The sequence below is a fragment of the Salvelinus alpinus genome, chromosome 1, assembly GCF_045679555.1.
Source record: "Salvelinus alpinus chromosome 1, SLU_Salpinus.1, whole genome shotgun sequence".
Lineage (NCBI taxonomy): Eukaryota > Metazoa > Chordata > Actinopteri > Salmoniformes > Salmonidae > Salvelinus > Salvelinus alpinus.
This window is the reverse complement of record NC_092086.1, coordinates 11,147,894-11,168,499: the sequence shown is the minus strand read 5'-3', so window position 1 is coordinate 11,168,499 and position 20,606 is coordinate 11,147,894. Positions and strand designations below refer to the sequence as shown.

The 20,606-nt window shown below is 41.1% G+C and overlaps 3 protein-coding genes across 4 annotated transcripts in view; 2 read left to right on the top strand and 1 right to left on the bottom strand.

The window, feature by feature from the left end:
- LOC139583688 (NLR family CARD domain-containing protein 3-like) overlaps positions 1-20,606 on the bottom strand; it is a 672,088-nt gene that overhangs the window by 295,807 nt on the left and 355,675 nt on the right. The gene's annotated exons all lie outside the window — the stretch shown is intronic.
- LOC139568578 (NLR family CARD domain-containing protein 3-like) lies at positions 5,035-17,800 on the top strand. The gene is made up of 8 exons (XM_071390538.1): positions 5,035-5,102; positions 5,340-5,438; positions 7,728-7,844; positions 9,512-11,647; positions 11,980-12,153; positions 13,985-14,158; positions 14,235-14,408; positions 17,545-17,800. The coding sequence occupies exons 2-8, from the start codon at positions 5,356-5,358 to the stop codon at positions 17,777-17,779; spliced, it is 3,093 nt and encodes a 1,030-aa protein (XP_071246639.1). The 5' UTR covers positions 5,035-5,102; positions 5,340-5,355; the 3' UTR covers positions 17,780-17,800.
- On the top strand, positions 18,055-19,961 carry LOC139539878 (stonustoxin subunit beta-like). Its single transcript, XM_071343249.1, has 2 exons — positions 18,055-18,076; positions 18,622-19,961. Exons 1-2 carry the CDS (start codon positions 18,055-18,057, stop codon positions 19,149-19,151), a joined length of 552 nt encoding a protein of 183 aa, XP_071199350.1. The 3' UTR covers positions 19,152-19,961.

Below are 20,606 nucleotides of genomic sequence, written 5' to 3'. Positions count from 1 at the left end.
TTGATGATATTGTTATGTGTATTGTCGTGGAAATGTCCTGTATTACCAAATCATGAGAGCAAACCACACACAAGTCAGAGTATATTATAAAGTCCATCTTTAATTATATATGAGCTTCACCATAGCCCTGTGACTCTCAGATCAATTCAGTGTCTATAAATGAATTCTCTGATAGTGTCAACATAATGGCAACTGAGATCCTTTATAGCAAAGATCCACCCCCTAGTCGACATGACAAACCACAGGTCTTAGGAACATTACACAAAGGAAGACTTTACTTCAGAGAGGAGTATCCCATAGTCAGACAGCATCAGCTATAAATTATTGTTCAGTTTGCTCTCCTAAAACGAGGTTCTACTTCTCGTTCTTGGTACCACTTAGGACCAAAACATTACCTCATCCAATGGCATATATCAATTGTCAATTCTAGATACCCCCATATCAAATACAACCCCTCCTGGACCAGATCACAGAGAGGAGTGACTGGCACACAGACATTATGGAGCCAACTAACTGGTTCCCCATTAATCACACCATCCCTTCACATGGTTTAGGAATAGTTACAGACACATTCACAGATATGACAAACCTGACCTCTCCCCTCTCTGGGCCCCAAGTAACTGGTTCCCCATTAATCACACCATCCCTTCACATGGAATAGTTACAGACACATTCACAGATAAGACAAACCTGACCTCTCCCCTCTCTGGGCCCCAACTAACTGGTTCCCCATTAATCACACCATCCCTTCACATGGAATAGTTACAGACACATTCACAGATAAGACAAACCTGACCTCTCCCCTCTCTGGGCCCCAAGTAACTTTTCCCACATAAGCATCTTATTTATCAATGTTACCTAAAGAATTCTGATTCTGCCACAACATTATTCATATAGTTGATGATATTATTTGTGGACAGAGTGTTATAATAGGCTAACATTCTTTAAAATGTATTTGATGTAAATTAGATGCGGGGGATGAATTCGTTCTGTGCCCACCTGTGTTCCCCAGGGTGATCTCCTACTCTGTCATAGGTCTATAGACTTGTCTTCTGAAAACAGGCTTTAAAACACAACAAGCAACAAACAAACATTTTCTCTTTCTAATCTACTGTTAATGCTTTTCACTCAGGAAGGTTTGTTGTGTGAAAGAGACAAACACATATTTAGAAAAGCCTAACAACAAAGTATACTTCCTCAACACAGGTTGTGCCCACCTTAGTAAAAGGTTTGGCGACGGAAACCGTTTAGTTCACGTTGTACAGCGTTTGGAGTTAACGGTTTGTGCAACATTTTAAACTATTGGATGTAGAGTAAACTATTGAATATGACCCAGGTAATATCATATAACTCGGCATGTTTATACCTGATGCTGAAACCTGAACGTAGCCTGAGGGGTGTACTACGATGCAAGCTAGATATACTGGTTTTCTAAAGTTAGACAGATTCAGTTAGCTTCACGTTACAGCTCAGGCCTCATCCATAACAATTTGGAGCGCTCGTCAACAGTAAGGTGCTCTCTCAGCAGAACGGAAAATATCTCAATGACTTGACATGTTCTGGTTGTGAATTCAGGCTACAAGGTGAGAATCCTGCCAGGGACTATTGTAAAGTGTGTAGATAAATGCAATGTATGTTGTATTGTTAGTATAGTGAAGTATAACACTCCTAACAGTAGATAAATTAAATGTATGGTGTAATGTTAGTATAGTGGAGTAAAACACTCCTAACAGTAGATAAATTAAATGTATGGTGTAATGTTAGTATAGTGAAGTATAACACTCCTAACAGTAGATAAATTAAATGTATGGTGTAATGTTAGTATAGTGAAGTAAAACAGTCTACTTCTACTGAGACAGGTTGGTGTCAGTTTAATCAAACAACATGGAGCTGACTGGACCTGGCCAAGTCAAATTCAATACATCAATATTCAGATATTATAGTTCTACATTTAACATTTCATATGATAATGTAATTGTATCATAGTTCCTCTATAGTGTAGTGATCCTCTACATTTCATATGATAATGTAATTGTATCATAGATCCTCTACATTTCATATGATAATGTAATTGTATCATAGTTCCTCTATAGTGTAGTGACCCTCTACATTTCATATGATAATGTAATTGTACCATAGTTCCACTATAGTGTAGTGATCCTCTACATTTCATATGATAATGTAATTGTACCATAGTTCCACTATAGTGTAGTGATCCTCTACATTTCATATGATAATGTAATTGTATCATAGTTCCTCTATAGTGTAGTGATCCTCTATGATAATGTAATTGTACCATAGTTCCACTATAGTGTAGTGACCCTCTACATTTCATGTGATAATGTAATTGTATCATAGTTCCACTATAGTGTAGTGATCCTCTACATTTCATATGATAATGTAATTGTATCATAGTTCCTCTATAGTGTAGTGATACTCTACATTTCATATGATAATGTAATTGTACCATAGTTCCACTATAGTGTAGTGATCCTCTACATTTCATATGATAATGTAATTGTATCATAGTTCCACTATAGTGTAGTGATCCTCTACATTTCATATGATAATGTAATTGTATCATAGTTCCTCTATAGTGTAGTGACCCTCTACATTTCATATGATAATGTCATTGTATCATAGTTCCTCTATAGTGTAGTGATCCTCTACATTTCATATGATAATGTAATTGTATCATAGTTCCTCTATAGTGTAGTGATCCTCTACATTTCATATGATAATGTAATTGTATCATAGTTCCTCTATAGTGTAGTGACCCTCTACATTTCATATGATAATGTCATTGTATCATAGTTCCTCTATAGTGTAGTGATCCTCTACATTTCATATGATAATGTAATTTCTGCCCCTCTGTTTGCGACATTAGTGCCAGAATTGGTGTGGTGTCTGTGAGGCCATCAGAATGCATGGCCCGGATGTGTGAGGGGTCTGAGTAGTTGAATCACGGGACTTGCTTTTATAGGTTGCAGTGTGATCCAGGTTACATTTCCCATCGCAGCATTAGGGTTTACCCTATTGATACTGATACTGGGTTAACCTTATTGCAGTGATGCGATGCGTAGGGTGTTTGACTTTTTTGCCAGTGACCTGGGTTCACTGCTCCGCTGGTTGCTACAATGTTAATAGAATAGGCAACCCGACATCCGTTGAACAAAGAGACACAATAATATGAGGTAAAGGATGTTAGGATAATATCATTAAGTGTTGATTCAGAGTTGTCTTCTGGGTTCAGCCTTGTAGCTGTCTTTATCAACTGGGTGAAATGTAACTAATGACATCACAATGACATGTCCTCAGAGTTGGGAGAAACCAGTCCCAGTTTAAATCCCCATGACAACCAGAGACTCAACCTTTCTCTACCTGGTCTCTATGGACCAGGTGGCCAGTTGGTGAGGGCCACAGCATAGTCCTTTAGTCTCTATGGACCAGGTGGCCAGTTGGTGAGGGCCACAGCATAGTCCTTTAGCCTCTATGGACCAGGTGGCCAGTTGGTGAGGGCCACAGCATAGTCCTTTAGTCTAGATGGGCCAGATGGCCAGTTGGTGAGATAGTCCTTTAGTCTCTTTGGGCCAGGTGGCCAGTTGGTGAGGGCCACAGCATAGTCCTTTAGTCTCAATGGGCCAGATGGCCAGTTGGTGAGGGCCACAGCATAGTCCTTTAGTCTCTATGGACCAGATGGCCAGTTGGTGAGGGCCACAGCATAGTCCTTTAGTCTCTATGGACCAGATGGCCAGTTGGTGAGGGCCACAGCATAGTCCTTTAGTCTCTATGGGCCAGGTGGCCAGTTGGTGAGGGCCACAGCATAGTCCTTTAGTCTCTATGGACCAGGTGGCCAGTTGGTGAGGGCCACAGCATAGTCCTTTAGTCTCTATGGGCCAGGTGGCCAGTTGGTGAGGGCCACAGCATAGTCCTTTAGTCTCTATGGACCAGGTGGCCAGTTGGTGAGGGCCACAGCATAGTCCTTTAGTCTCTATGGACCAGATGGCCAGTTGGTGAGATAGTCCTTTAGTCTCTATGGGCCAGGTGGCCAGTTGGTGAGGGCCACAGCATAGTCCTTTAGTCTCTATGGGCCAGGTGGCCAGTTGGTGAGGGCCACAGCATAGTCCTTTAGTCTCTATGGACCAGATGGCCAGTTGGTGAGGGCCACAGCATAGTCCTTTAGTCTCTATGGGCCAGGTGGCCAGTTGGTGAGGGCCACAGCATAGTCCTTTAGTCTCTATGGACCAGGTGGCCAGTTGGTGAGGGAGACAGCATAGTCCTTTAGTCTCTATGGACCAGATGGCCAGTTGGTGAGGTCCACAGCATGGGGAAAGAAGGTTCAGATGGGCGCCTATAACCTCCAATCACAGAGGTTTACAACAGCTGACAGTTGCAACTTCATTGCTAATTATTACTCAAACTGCCATATTTATATAAAGACAGATGTAGGATTTGAATTTGATCATCCTGTTACAGGAAAACTAAAACGTGTAGTGTATTTGATTGTATTTAAGCTTTAAAAAGGTTTCTGAAGATGATAAATTCCACTTTTCCATTTTAAAATTGTTAATTAATTACAGTCTATGTAATAATTCAATTATTCAAATGTCCTGTTTCTGCAGGAATATTTTCCTGCTGTAGCAAACTGGCTCAAATTAAGATCCAACATCTGTAGCAATATACAGTACCTCTCTCGAATGTATATGGCTATATCAGGATATATATACCTCTCTCGAATGTATATGACCATATCAGGATATATATACCTCTCTCTAATGTATATGACTATATCAGGATATATATACCTCTCTCTAATGTATATGGCTCTATCAGGATATATATACCTCTCTCTAATGTATATGGTTATATCAGGATATATATACCTCTCTCTAATGTATATGACTATATCAGGATATATATACCTCTCTCTAATGTATATGACTATATCAGTATATATATACCTCTCTCTAATGTATATGACTCTATCAGGATTCACTTTTGACCACTTGACATCTTGTATTTACTGTTGTTTAGGCTGGTTGAATGAGTTGTCTATGAAAGCTACTTCATCTGCAAGAAAACAGGCGGCTGCACCAGTGACTGTAAGTTATGTGATTTCCTCATATGAAATTAAAAATATGTTTGTAGCCTACGCAGTTACAAAATGGCTGTTGAAACTGTGGCACATATTTCTTGGTATCATTAAATAAATGTGTTGCTACGTAGGAAAGACGGGCAGACTCTTTTCGGTCTAGGCTACAAACTATTATGAGGCTATGATCACTTATCATGATCACTTATCATGATGTGCTATAACAGCCTCCACTCTTTGTGTTTAGTTGTCAGTAATCTAAAATGAGTCTCTCTGCGGAGAGAGAGGAGGGAGGCCCTGCCTCTAAAATGAGTCTCTCTGGGGAACATGACACCAAAGCTAAGAGGTGAGACGAGAAAACTATTTCAAAAATGCTATTTCCAAAAATGTTCACATTTGTTTCATCATCAGAAATTATTGCTTATAGGTACCTTCAATATTACTGTTTTCAGAGTTTCTTATTCATAGTTTTCAGATATGTATTGCTTTTTATTTTAAAACAGTATATATATATATTTTTTTTAGCAAAACGCTACATATAGCAGGAATGGAATGTTAGTATCCTGTATATTTGACTGTGATATGTGGTTGTCTCATTGAGCTATCTTAAGATGAATGCACTTACTGTAAATCTCTCTGGATAAGAGCATCTACTAAATCAGGGGTTCTCAATCCGGGGTCTGTGGAGGTACTGCAGGGGTTCTGAATCCGGGGTCTGTGGAGGAACTGCAGGGGTTCTCAATCCGGGGTCTGTGGAGGTACTGCAGGGGTTCTCAATCCGGGGTCTGTGGAGGTACTGCAGGGGTTCTCAATCCGGGGTCTGTGGAGGTACTGCAGGGGTTCTCAATCTGGGGTCTGAGGAGGTACTGCAGGGGTTCTCAATCCGGGGTCTGTGGAGGTACTGCAGGGGTTCTCAATCCGGGGTCTGTGGAGGTACTGCAGGGGTTCTCAATCCGGGGTCTGTGGAGGTACTGCAGGGGTTCTCAATCTGGGGTCTGTGGAGGTACTGCAGGAGTTCTCAATCCGGGGTCTGTGGAGGTACTGCAGGGGTTCCGCAGAATTTAAAAAAAACTGCAGAATGTTTACAATATTAAATGGAAATTTTGACAATATTACCGTTATATCAACACACTCTTCACACCCGTTTAACAACTCTAAATATCTTTGGCATAGTAGCATCAAGTCCCTTGCCAATAATGTTACCTACAACGTTGCATACAATGTTCATTTTCATCGAACACATATTACGCCCCAGATACCTTCAATTGCCCAATTTATAGCCACGCCCAATTTAGGATTATTATTTAACAACGTGATGTTGCGCTCCAAAGGGAGAACTTGAAATAACATGATGTAGATAATTAAATAATCAAAAGAAAAACGTGTTTATTATACACTCTTAGAAAATAAGGTTCCTTATAGAACCAAAAAGGTTTCTATCACTTCCTTAATATATGGAACCACTAAAAGTGATATATATTTTTTGTTCAGTGAAGAAGAACCTCTAGAGTTCTGATCAACCGAAGGTGAATGTTTTGAGGATGTGAACCCAGCAGCCCTCCAGTGGTCAGATCAATTCCACCTGTTTTCCTCAACTGTAGTGTATGATATACCATTTTCTAGAGTCTCTACTTTTATCATTTGACTGTATAAAACCTAGCAGTACTACTGATTTCTCTGAGAGTGAGGCAGATATATATTATTACTGTGTAAAACCTAGCAGTACTACTGATTTCTCTGAGAGTGAGGCAGATATATATTATTACTGTGTAAAACCTAGCAGTACTACCGATTTCTCTGAGAGTGAGGCAGATATATATTACTACTGTTCAAAACCTAGCAGTACTACTGATTTCTCTGAGAGTGAGGCAGATATATATTATTACTGTATAAAACCTAGCAGTACTACTGATTTCTCTCAGAGTGAGGCAGATATATATTATTACTGTGTAAAACCTAGCAGTACTACTGATTTCTCTGAGAGTGAGGCAGATATATATTATTACTGTGTAAAACCTAGCAGTACTACTGATTTCTCTGAGAGTGAGGCAGATATATATTATTACTGTGTAAAACCTAGCAGTACTACTGATTTCTCTGAGAGTGAGGCAGATATATATTATTACTGTGTAAAACCTAGCAGTACTACTGATTTCTCTGAGAATGAGGCAGATATATATTATTACTGTGTAAAACCTAGCAGTACTACTGATTTCTCTGAGAATGAGGCAGATATATATTATTACTGTGTAAAACCTAGCAGTACTACTGATTTCTCTGAGAGTGAGGCAGATATATATTATTACTGTGTAAAACCTAGCAGTACTGCTGATTACTCTGAGAGTGAGGCAGATATACAGCATTTTGCCAAAAAACATGATTATTTGTCTCTCTGAAATGAAACCAAGTGATTGATTTAAAAAAAAATACATGTCTGTCATTGAACAATCACATGCCATGATTAGATAGTGAAAAAACACAGCAATGTATTTGATAATTTCTTGAAATAATAAAAGCAATTTGACAAATTTCTGAAAAGTGAAATATAGCATTTTGGAATGTAACTGTTCTTATGTTTCCACATCTGAGCTCAGAGTAGATGAGAGCTGTAATGTTTGTCTCTGTTGTGTTGAAGACCAATCAAGCAGGAGAGACCAGCCTCCCCTGTACCCAGCTGTGTGTCCATGAAGAGTGACTGGTCTATGGAACCTCCTATATACTTTAGAGAGGGAGACTTTTCTACTGAACAAAGGTAAGAAAACTCATGGGTCATGGTCAGTGAGTTAAACAACACTGTCTCTAGTCATTTCTCCTCTCCCATTTTCCCATTTCTATTTGTTGTTTTCATAATCTATAGGCTAATCCTTTTGTCCATTTTCATAGTCCTAAAACAATATTAAACAAACACAGTATTCCCTCCCTGTGTGTGTGTGTGTGTGTGTGTGTGTGTGTGTGTGTGTGTGTGTGTGTGTGTGTTTGTGCACTCCCTGGATGGATGTAATCTTTATCCTGATTGCCTAGTCACTTTTACCCCTACCTACATGTACATATTACCTCAATTATAGTCTCATTGTTGCCTCAACTACCTGGTACCCCTGCACATTGACTCAGTACTGGTACTCCTTATAGTCTCATTATTACCTCAACTACCTGGTACCCCTGCACATTGACTCAGTACTGGTACTCCTTATAGTCTCATTATTACCTCAACTACCTGGTACCCCTGCACATTGACTCAGTACTGGTACTCCTTATAGTCTCATTATTACCTCAACTACCTGGTACCCCTGCACATTGACTCAGTACTGGTACTCCTTATAGTCTCATTATTACCTCAACTACCTGGTACCCCTGCACATTGACTCAGTACTGGTACTCCTTATAGTCTCATTATTACCTCAACTACCTGGTACCCCTGCATATTGACTCAGGACTGGTACTTCTTATAGTCTCATTATTACCTCAACTACCTGGTACTCTGCACATTGACTCAGTACTGGTACTGTGGATGGTCTACTCTGTTAGAGGATCAGTATCTATCTCTCCTTTATCTCTGTAGTGGATGGTCTACTCTGTTAGAGGATCAGTATCTCTCTCTCCTTTATCTCTGTAGTGGATGGTCTACTCTGTTAGAGGATCAGTATCTCTCTCTCTCTTCTTTATCTCTGTAGTGGATGGTCTACTCTGTTAGAGGATCAGTATCTCTCTCTCTCCTTTATCTCTGTAGTGGATGGTCTACTCTGTTAGAGGATCAGTATCTCTCTCTCTCTCCTTTATCTCTGTAGTGGATGGTCTACTCTGTTAGAGGATCAGTATCTCTCTATCCTTTATCTCTGTAGTGGATGGTCTACTCTGTTAGAGGATCAGTATCTCTCTCTCTGCTTTATCTCTGTAGTGGATGGTTTACTCTGCTAGAGGATCAGTATCTCTCTCTCCTTTATCTCTGTAGTGGATGGTTTACTCTGTTAGAGGATCAGTATCTCTCCTTTATCTCTGTAGTGGATGGTCTACTCTGTTAGAGGATCAGTATCTCTCTCCTTTATCTCTGTAGTGGATGGTCTACTCTGTTAGAGGATCAGTATCTCTCTCCTTTATCTCTGTAGTGGATGGTCTACTCTGTTAGAGGATCAGTATCTCTCTCTCCTTTATCTCTGTAGTGGATGGTCTACTCTGTTAGAGGATCAGTATCTCTCTCCTTTATCTCTGTAGTGGATGGTCTACTCTGTTAGAGGATCAGTATCTCTCTCCTTTATCTCTGTAGTGGATGGTCTACTCTGTTAGAGGATCAGTATCTCTCTCCTTTATCTCTGTAGTGGATGGTCTACTCTGTTAGAGGATCAGTATCTCTCTCTCCTTTATCTCTGTAGTGGATGGTCTACTCTGTTAGAGGATCAGTATCTCTCTCCTTTATCTCTGTAGTGGATGGTCTACTCTGCCAGAGGATCAGTCCAGGTGTGCAGTGTGTCAGCAGGTTCTGAGGGATCCAGTCTCTATCACCTGTGGACACAGGTTCTGCAGACAGTGCATCACCAGATACTGGGAGAAACCTGCTCCTTCAGGAGACTATGACTGTCCTCAGTGTAGAAAGAGATCCAGGACATGTCCTCTACTACAGCACCTGAGTGAACCCAATGATGCAAGAGGCTCTGTAAACCATAAAGACAGCCTGCAGAGAGCTATAGTAAACCATAAACACAGTCTGCAGAGAGCAATAGTAAACCATAAAGACAGTCTGCAGAGAGCTATAGTAAACCATAAAGACAGTCTGCAGAGAGCTATAGTAAACCACAAAGACAGCCTGAGAAGGAGGTATGAATGTGTGATAGAAGGCATCGAAACAGCAGGGAACCAAACTCCCCTCAACAGGATTTACACAGAGCTCTACATCACAGAAGGAGAGAGTGAAGGGGTTAACAATGAACATGAGGTGTGGCAGCTAGAGACAGCATCCAGGACACCAACCTCACATGACACAGCAATCCACTGCAATGACATCTTTAAACCCTTACCTGGCCAAGAGAGAAGCATCAGAACTGTGCTGACGAAGGGCATCGCTGGCATCGGAAAAACTGTCTCTGTGCAGAAGTTCATCCTAGACTGGGCTGAAGGGAAGGCAAACCAAGATGTGGACATCATATTTGTGCTTCCTTTCCGGGAGCTGAACCTGATCAAAGATCTCCAGTACAGTCTTCTCAGACTTTTAAATGACTTCCACACAGAACTAGACATAGACAATGCAGAGAAACTCACTGCCTGTAATGCCATGTTCATCTTTGATGGTTTGGATGAAAGCAGACTTCCATTGGATTTCCAGCACAATGAAAAGGTGTCTGATGTCACCCAGACATCATCTGTAGATGTTCTGCTGACAAACCTCATCAAGGGGAATCTGCTTCCCTCTGCTCTCCTATGGATAACCTCCCGACCAGCAGCAACCAATCAGATCCCCCCTAAGTGTGTTGACCAGGTGACAGAGGTACGAGGGTTCAATGACCCACAGAAGGAGGAGTACTTCAGGAAGAGATTCAGTGATGAGGACCTGGCCAGCAGAATCATCTCACACATAAAGACATCAAGGAGCCTCCACATCATGTGCCACATGCCAGTGTTCTGTTGGATTTCTGCAATAGTCCTTGAACACATGTTGAGTACAGACAAGAGGAGAGATATGCCCACGACTCTGACTGAGATGTCCATGCACTTCCTGCTCATTCAGACCAGCCTGAAGAACCAGAAGTATCATGGAAGAGATGAGATGGATCAAGAGGAGCTCATGGAGTCAGATAAGGAAATTCTTCTGAAGCTGGGGAAGCTGGCGTTTGAAAATCTGGAGAAGGGTAATCTCATGTTCTATGAAGAAGACCTGAAAGAGGCTGGCCTTGATGTCAAAGAAGCCTCAGTGTACTCAGGAGTGTGCACACAAATCTTTAAAGAAGAGTCTGTGTTATTTCAGAGAGTGGTGTACTGCTTTGTTCATCTGAGCATTCAGGAGTTTCTCTCGGCTGTCTACATGTACCACTGTTACACAACCAAGAACATGGATGCACTGAAGCCCTTCCTCAAGAGAAAGTCTAGAGGTGCATCTGAAGAGCTAACTTTGGATGAGCTGCTGAAGAGAACTGTGGATAAAGCCTTGGAGAGTAAGAATGGACACCTGGACCTTTTTGTCCGCTTCCTTCATGGCATGTCACTGGAGTCCAATCAGAAACTTCTACGAGGTCTGGTGACACAGACAGAAAGCAGTCCAGAGAGCGTCCAGAAAACAATCCGATCCCTTAAGGTGATGCAGAGGAAGAACATCTCCCCTGAGAGGTGCATCAATCTCTTCCACTGTCTGATAGAGATGAAAGACCATTCAGTACAGGAGGAAATCCAAGAGTACTTGAGGTCAGAGAACAGATCCAAAAACCTCTCCCTTGCTCAGTGTTCAGCGCTGGCCTACATGCTGCAGATATCAGAGGAGGTTCTGGATGTGTTTAACCTGAAGGAATACAAGACATCAGAGGAGGGTCGTAGGAGACTGGTCCCAGCTGTGAGAGGCTGCAGGAAAGCTCTGTAAGTATTCATGTAAATATCGCACACCAAAATAAATTGTAGTTATAGCAGTATTTTCATTGGCTGACTGGCTCTGTAAGTAGTCATGTGACTATCCCTCAGACCAAACTTTACTGTATGTAGGAACAACAGTATTTTCATTGGCTGACTAAACTTTCTATCAGCTGAAAACTCTTAAACTATAATACAAACTGATCAGAAAAGTTGTAGCTTTGAACCATGAATGTACGATATACACATTATTAGTGTACGGGTAACAGTGTAATCAGGGAAAGCTGAGCGTAACATTTTAATATAACCTGTCTGTTGTTGTATTTCTTCTGTGTTTGCAGACTCACTGGCTGTAAACTCACAGACACATCCTGTAAAGTGTTGGCCTCAGTTCTCAGTTCAAACCCCTCACACCTGAGAGAGCTGGATCTGAGTAACAATGACCTGAAGGATTCAGGAGTGAAGCTGCTCTCTGCTGGACTGGGGAATCCCCACTGTAAACTGGAGACTCTGAGGTCAGTATTCCTGTAGTTGGTCAACAAGTGATAACTGTTCACCAGATCCACATGTGTTTACCAGACACACATAGTCCACACCATATGTGTTTGGACAGTGAAGCTTACAGTTTTAAATTTGGTGCTATGCTCCAGCATTTTGGATTTGAGATATAATGTTTCATATTAGGTGACAGTACAGAATGTCACCTTTTATTTGAGGTTAATGGTGAGAGGTTAGCTTGTTTTGTTGTATCCTCTGTTATTGGTAATGGTGAAAGGTTAGCATGTTTTGTTGTAGCCTCTGTTATTGGTAATGGTGAGAGGTTAGCATGTTTTGTTGTAGCATTTACATTTTACATTTACATTTACATTTAAGTCATTTAGCAGACGCTCTTATCCAGAGCGACTTACAAATTGGAAAGTTCATACATATTCATCCTGGTCCCCCCGTGGGGAATGAACCCACAACCCTGGCGTTGCAAGCGCCATGCTCTACCAACTGAGCCACACGGGACCACGTAGCCTCTGTTATTGGTAATGGTGAGAGGTTAGTATGTTTTGTTGTAGTCTCTGTTATTGGTAATGGTGAGAGGTTAGCATGTTTTGTTGTATCCTCTGTTATTGGTAATGGTGAGAGGTTAGCATGTTTTGTTGTAGCCTCTGTTATTGGTAATGGTGAGAGGTTAGTATGTTTTGTTGTAGCCACTGTTATTGGTAATGGTGAGAGGTTAGTATGTTTTGTTGTAGCCTCTGATATTGGTAATGGTGAGAGGTTAATATGTTTTGTTGTAGCCTCTGATATTGGTAATGGTGAGAGGTTAGTATGTTTTGTTGTAGCCTCTGTTATTGGTAATGGTGAGAGGTTAGCATGTTTTGTTGTAGCCTCTGTTATTGGTAATGGTGAGAGGTTAGCATGTTTTGTTGTAGCCTCTGTTATTGGTAATGGTGAGAGGTTAGCATGTTTTGTTGTAGCCTCTGTTATTGGTAATGGTGAGAGGTTAGCATGTTTTGTTGTAGTCTCTGTTATTGGTAATGGTGAGAGGTTAGCATGTTTTGTTGTAGCCTCTGTTATTGGTAATGGTGAGAGGTTAGCATGTTTTGTTGTAGCCTCTGTTATTGGTAATGGTGAGAGGTTAGTATGTTTTGTTGTAGCCTCTGTTATTGGTAATGGTGAGAGGTTAGTATGTTTTGTTGTAGCCTCTGATATTGGTAATGGTGAGAGGTTAATATGTTTTGTTGTAGCCTCTGTTATTGGTAATGGTGAGAGGTTAGTATGTTTTGTTGTAGCCACTGTTATTGGTAATGGTGAGAGGTTAGCATGTTTTGTTGTAGCCTCTGTTATTGGTAATGGTGAGAGGTTAGCATGTTTTGTTGTAGCCTCTGTTATTGGTAATGGTGAGAGCTTAGCATGTTTTGTTGTAGCCTCTGTTATTGGTAATGGTGAGAGGTTAGCATGTTTTGTTGTAGTCTCTGTTATTGGTAATGGTGAGAGGTTAGCATGTTTTGTTGTAGCCTCTGTTATTGGTAATGGTGAGAGGTTAGCATGTTTTGTTGTAGCCTCTGTTATTGGTAATGGTGAGAGGTTAGCATGTTTTGTTGTAGTCTCTGTTATTGGTAATGGTGAGAGGTCTGGTCAGTCTACTATAATATTTGTACTATACATTTCTCTCTCTACAAGCAACACTTTGATAATTTGTCATTTCAAATAATGAAACATCCATTTATGAATAGATATGGCATGTTTCAGGACACTGATGTATCTGAAAATGTTAAAAGGTTATACTGCCACTATTTTCACCACCAAAGAATAACAGTGTGATTTTACGTAATAATATTTGACTCTTTGCAGGCTGTCAGGCTGTGGAGTCACAGAGGAAGGCTGTGCTTCTCTGGTCTCAGCTCTGAGGTCAAACCCCTCACACCTGAGAGAGCTGGATCTGAGTAACAATGACCTGAAGGATTCAGGAGTGAAGCTGCTCTCTGCTGGACTGGGGAATCCCCACTGTAAACTGGAGACTCTGAGGTCAGTATTCCTGTAGTTGGTCAACAAGTGATAACTGTTCAGTGTGTTTGTGAATTCATGATGATCTCTTTGTCAGGCTGTCAGGCTGTGGAGTCACAGAGGAAGGCTGTGCTTCTCTGGTCTCAGCTCTGATGTCAAACCCCTCACACCTGAGAGAGCTGGATCTGAGTAACAATGACCTGAAGGATTCAGGAGTGAAGCTGCTCTCTGCTGGACTGGGGAATCCCCACTGTAAACTGGAGACTCTGAGGTCAGTATTCCTGTAGTTGGTCAACAAGTGATAACTGTTCACCAGATCCACATGTGTTTACCAGACACACATAGTCCACATCATATGTGTTTGGACAGTGAAGCTTACAGTTTTAAATGTGGTGCTATGCTCCAGCATTTTGGATTTGAGATAGATTGTTTCATATTAGGTGACAGGACAGAATGTCACCTTTTATTTGAGGGAATTCAATCATATATTTTACAGTTTAGATATGAATAGTGAATAATGATGAATAACAAAGTTATAGAGGCACAAATATCAGTATAAATGCTAATCTCCCCTGTTATTGGTAATGGTGAGAGGTTAGCATGTTTTGTTGTAGTCTCTGTTATTGGTAATTGTGAGAGGTTAGTATGTTTTGTTGTAGTCTCTGTTATTGGTAATGGTGAGAGGTTAGTATGTTTTGTTGTAGCCTCTGTTATTGGTAATGGTGAGAGGTTAGCATGTTTTGTTGTAGCCTCTGTTATTGGTAATGGTGAGAGGTTAGCATGTTTTGTTGTAGCCTCTGTTATTGGTAATGGTGAGAGGTTAGCATGTTCTGTTGTAGCCTCTGTTATTGGTAATGGTGAGAGGTTAGCATGTTTTGTTGTAGCCTCTGTTATTGGTAATGGTGAGAGGTTAGCATGTTTTGTTGTAGCCTCTGTTATTGGTAATGGTGAGAGGTCAGCATGTTTTGTTGTAGCCTCTGTTATTGGTAATGGTGAGAGGTTAGCATGTTTTGTTGTAGTCTCTGTTATTGGTAATGGTGAGAGGTTAGCATGTTTTGTTGTAGCCTCTGTTATTGGTAATGGTGAGAGGTTAGCATGTTTTGTTGTAACCTCTGTTATTGGTAATGGTGAGAGGTTAGCATGTTTTGTTGTAGCCTCTTTTATTGGTAATGGTGAGAGGTTAGCATGTTTTGTTGTAGCCTCTGTTATTGGTAATGGTGAGAGGTTAGCATGTTTTGTTGTAGCCTCTGTTATTGGTAATGGTGAGAGGTTAGCATGTTTTGTTGTAGCCTCTGTTATTGGTAATGGTGAGAGGTTAGCATGTTTTGTTGTAGCCTCTGTTATTGGTAATGGTGAGAGGTTAGCATGTTTTGTTGTAGTCTCTGTTATTGGTAATGGTGAGAGGTTAGTATGTTTTGTTGTAGCCTCTGTTATTGGTAATGGTGAGAGGTTAGCATGTTTTGTTGTAGCCTCTGTTATTGGTAATGGTGAGAGGTTAGCATGTTTTGTTGTAGCCTCTGTTATTGGTAATGGTGAGAGGTTAGCATGTTCTGTTGTAGCCTCTGTTATTGGTAATGGTGAGAGGTTAGTATGTTTTGTTGTAACCTCTGTAATTGGTAATGGTGAGAGGTTAGCATGTTTTGTTGTAGCCTCTGTTATTGGTAATGGTGAGAGGTTAGCATGTTTTGTTGCAGTCTCTGTTATTGGTAATGGTGAGAGGTTAGCATGTTTTGTTGTAGTCTCTGTTATTGGTAATGGTGAGAGGTTAGCAATGTTTTGTTGTAGCCTCTGTTAGTAGTGGTGAGAGGTTAGCATGTTTTGTTGTAGCCTCTGTTATTGGTAATGGTGAGAGGTTAGCATGTTTGTTGTAGCCTCTGTTATTGGTAATGGTGAGAGGTTAGCATGTTTTGTTGTAGCCTCTGCTATTGGTAATGGTGAGAGGTTAGCATGTTTTGTTGTAGTCTCTGTTATTGGTAATGGTGAGAGGTTAGCATGTTTTGTTGTAGCCTCTGCTATTGGTAATGGTGAGAGGTTAGCATGTTTTGTTGTAGTCTCTGTTATTGGTAATGGTGAGAGGTTAGCATGTTTTGTTGTAGTCTCTGTTATTGGTAATGGTGAGAGGTTAGCATGTTTTGTTGTAGTCTCTGTTATTGGTAATGGTGAGAGGTTAGTATGTTTTGTTGTAGCCTCTGTTATTGGTAATGGTGAGAGGTTAGCATGTTTTGTTGTAGTCTCTGTTATTGGTAATGGTGAGAGGTTAGCATGTTTTGTTGTAGCCTCTGTAATGTTTGCCTCATTGAGTTATTATTTGTATTAATTATGGCATCATCAGGATTCATTTGGTCGTGTTTAGAAACATGATATCTACTCACTTAGACAGAGAATTACTCAAATCATCATCCAAGATTTAGTTTTTGTTGGGCAAAACACAACCCAAAACACAACCAAAACACAACCCAAAACACAACCAAAATGAACTGTAAATGCAACCAACGAGTTTACAACCAAATACTCATCTTTTGACTACTTTAATACACTATAAGTACATTTGTCAGAATACTTATGACTTCTTCAAAGGGGGAGACTGGACACATAAAGTGCCTTCAAAACGTTGAAAAAATAAATTGAGTCCCACACTCCATATATAAACTCCATATATACAGTGGGGCAAAAACGTATTTAGCCATCAATTGTGCACGTTCTCCCACTTAATTTTCATCATAGGTACACTTCAACTATGACAGACAAAATGAGAAAAAAAAATCCAGAAAATCACATTGTAGGATTTTTAATGAATTTATTTACAAATGATGGTGGAAAATAAGTATTTCGTCACCTACAAACAAGCAAGATTTCTGGCTCTCACAGACCTGTAACTTCTTCTTTAAGAGGCTCCTCTGTCCTCCACTCGTTACCTGTATTAATGGCACCTGTTTGAACTTGTTATCAGCTGACTAAATACTTTTTGCCCCACTGTATGTGTTAAAATATCATCGAATAAAAGGTGACATTATATTCTGTCACCTCATATGAAACATTTGATCTCATTTCCAAAATGTTGGAGTATAGAGCCACATTTAAAATGTTAGCTTGACTGTCAAAATAGATATGATGTGGACTGTAAACTCAATACAATCTAAATCTGATACCTCACTGTCTGTCTTTTGACTGATACTGCTTTTTAAACTGGTCTGGTCAGTCTACTCAAATATTTGTACTATACATGTTTCTATCTGCAGTCAATACTTTGATAATTTGTCATTTATAATAATGATACATTCATTTATGAATAGATATGTCAGATTTCAGGACACTGATATATCTGAATATTTTCAAAATATATACTGCCACTATTTTCACCACCAAAGAATAGCAGCGTGATTTTAATATGATTTGACTCTTTGCAGGCTGTCAGGCTGTCTAGTCACAGAGGAAGGCTGTGCTTCTCTGGCCTCAGCTCTGAGGTCAAACCCCTCACACCTGAGAGAGCTGGACCTGAGCTACAATCACCCAGGAGACTCAGGAGTCAGACTGCTCTCTGCTGGACTGGAGGATCCACACTGCAGACTGGAGAAACTCAAGTATGTAGAGGGTTTATGTCAATGTTCATATCAGACATGTTTGACTTATCAGGCTGGTTAAGACAAACATTCTTACCACCACTTGGACTGTGTGTGTTTGTCCAGTGTGTGTGTGTGTCCAGTGTTTGTGTGTGTGTCCAGTAAGTGTGTGTCTGTGTGTGTCTGTCCTGTGTGTCTGTCCTGTCTGTGTCAAGGGTGTGTGTCCAATGTGTAAGTGTGTGTGTGTGTGTGTGTGTGTGTGTGTGTGTGTGTGTGTGTGTGTTCGTGTGTATCCCTACATTGCCTGTCTGTTCTTCTGCTTACCTCTACAGTGTAGCACATGATGGAGAGAACAGAATGAAACCTGGGCTTAGAAAATGTGAGTGTTGACTGCTGTGAAGAATATGACTAAGAATAAGTCTTAATTCAAGTTAAGTCAAAGTCAAAGACCACCATCATTACTTACTTGGTCATATTAAATATCAGCTGTAGTTCTACAGAAGCAGAAATCAGGGACACCAACGTTTACAAAGAGTTGCTTTGACAATGTGTGTGTGTGTGTGTGTGTGTGTGTGTGTGTCTGTGTGTGTGTGTGTGTGTGTGTGTGTGTGTGTGTGTGTGTGTGTGTGTGTGTGTGTGTGTGTGTGCGTGTGTGTGTGTGTGTGTGTGTGTGTGTGTGTGTGTGTGTGTGTGTGTGTGTGTGTGTGTGTGTGTGTGTGTGTGTGTGTGTGTAATTAATGGGAACAAGTGTGTTTTATATTACCATACAGTATAACATATGATCATTCAACAAGTCTCAAGTTACCTTAACTTCTCCTTTTGATACCTAGAAACATCTACATTTAATGAATTAGTGAAAAGTGAGTTAACATTCTAATGTGAATGATGATGATTTCTAATATTGTGTCTGGTTTCATCCATCAGATGTCCGTGATCTCACACTGGACCTAAACACAGTAAACAGACTCCTCTCTCTGTCTGAGGAGAACAGAAAGGTGACATGTAGGACAGAGAAGCAGCCGTATCCTGATCACCCAGAGAGATTTGAGGACCGTAGACAGGTGCTGTGTAGAGAGGGTCTGACTGGGCGCTGTTACTGGGAGGTAGAGTGGAGTGGGATAATGGCTGGTATAGGAGTGACATATAAAGGAATCAGCAGGAGAGGATGGGGTAATGACTGTTGGCTTGGACACAATGACAAGTCCTGGAGTCTGTTCTGCTCTGACAACAGTTACATTGCCTGTCACAATAATATAAGGACTACCATAGACGTCCCCTCCTCCAGCTCCCACAGAGTAGGAGTGTATCTGGACTGGTCAGCTGGCACTCTGTCCTTCTATAGAGCCTCCTCTGACACACTGACCCACCTGTACACATTCACCTCCACATTCACTGAGCCCCTCTATCCAGGGATTTGGGTTGATTATGTTGGCGACTCAGTGTCCCTGAAATAATAACCTGACACACACACACACACACACACTGGACAGACACACACACACTTGACACATATACACTCACACACACTGGACAGACACACACACACTTGACACATATACACACACACACACTGTACACACACACACACACACCGGACACATATACACACACACACACACTGGACACACACACACACACTGGACACATATACACACACACGCTGGACACATACACACACACACACACACACTGGACACATACACACACACACACCCACTGGACACACACACACACACACACACACACACACACACACTGGACACACACTGGACACACACACACACTGGACACATACACACACACACACACACACTGGACACACACACACACGCACGCTGGACAGATACACACACACACTGGACACATACACACACACACACACACTGGACACACACACACATGCACGCTGGACAGATACACACACACACTGAACACACACACACACACACATTCGACAAAAACACACACACTGACTCTGGACACACACACACTGGACACACAGGACACACACACACACACACACACACTGGAGAAAACACACACACACACACAGTGGACACATGACACACACACACACACACACATGCGTGTCTTCCTATAATTGTGACAATAACACCGTTAAAATACCAATGTGCAAATTTGTTGTCTTTTATGTTGAATAACAAATTGTATAATTGTATATGGACATACGCTCCATAGTTGTACAAGTATACAAGGATATATTGTACTTTTCATAATAAAACATACTTGAAACAAGAAAAGCATGTTAATTGTGAAAACAGTTTGGTTATTGATGTTACGTTTCCTCTGTCAGGTTGACGTTAACCTGCGACTGGTTGAAACATGAAACAAACATGAAATGAAATACAAAACAATTAAATATGTGGAATAGAATTAAACAAATTGTACAACAGAGTGTTGTGATGCAGGGTTACTATAGCAACAGAGTTCTCTCTCTCTCTCTGCTCTCTCTGTCTGCTCTCTCTGCTCTGCTGTTCTCTCTTTTCTCTCTCTCTCTCTCTGCTCTCTCTCTGCTCTCTCTGCTCTCTCTGCTCTCTCTCACTCTGCTGCTCTCTGCTCTCTCTGCTCTCTCTCTGCTCTCTCTCTGCTCTCTCTCTTCTCTCTCTCTCTGCTCTCTCTCTGCTCTCTCTCTCCCTCTGCTCTCTGCTCTCTCTCTCTCTCTCTCTCTGCTCTCTGCTCTCTCTTCTCTCTCTGCCTATCTCTCTCACTCTCTCTGTTCTCTGCTCTCTCTCCCCCTCTCTCTCTCCCTCTGCTCTCTCTCTTTCTGCCCTCTCTGCCCTCTCTCTCTCTCTGCTCTCTCTCTGCTCTCTCTCTCTCTCTCTCTCTGATCTCTCTGCTCTCTCTCTCTCGCCCTCTCTCTCTCTGCTCTCTCAGCCTGCTCTCTGCTC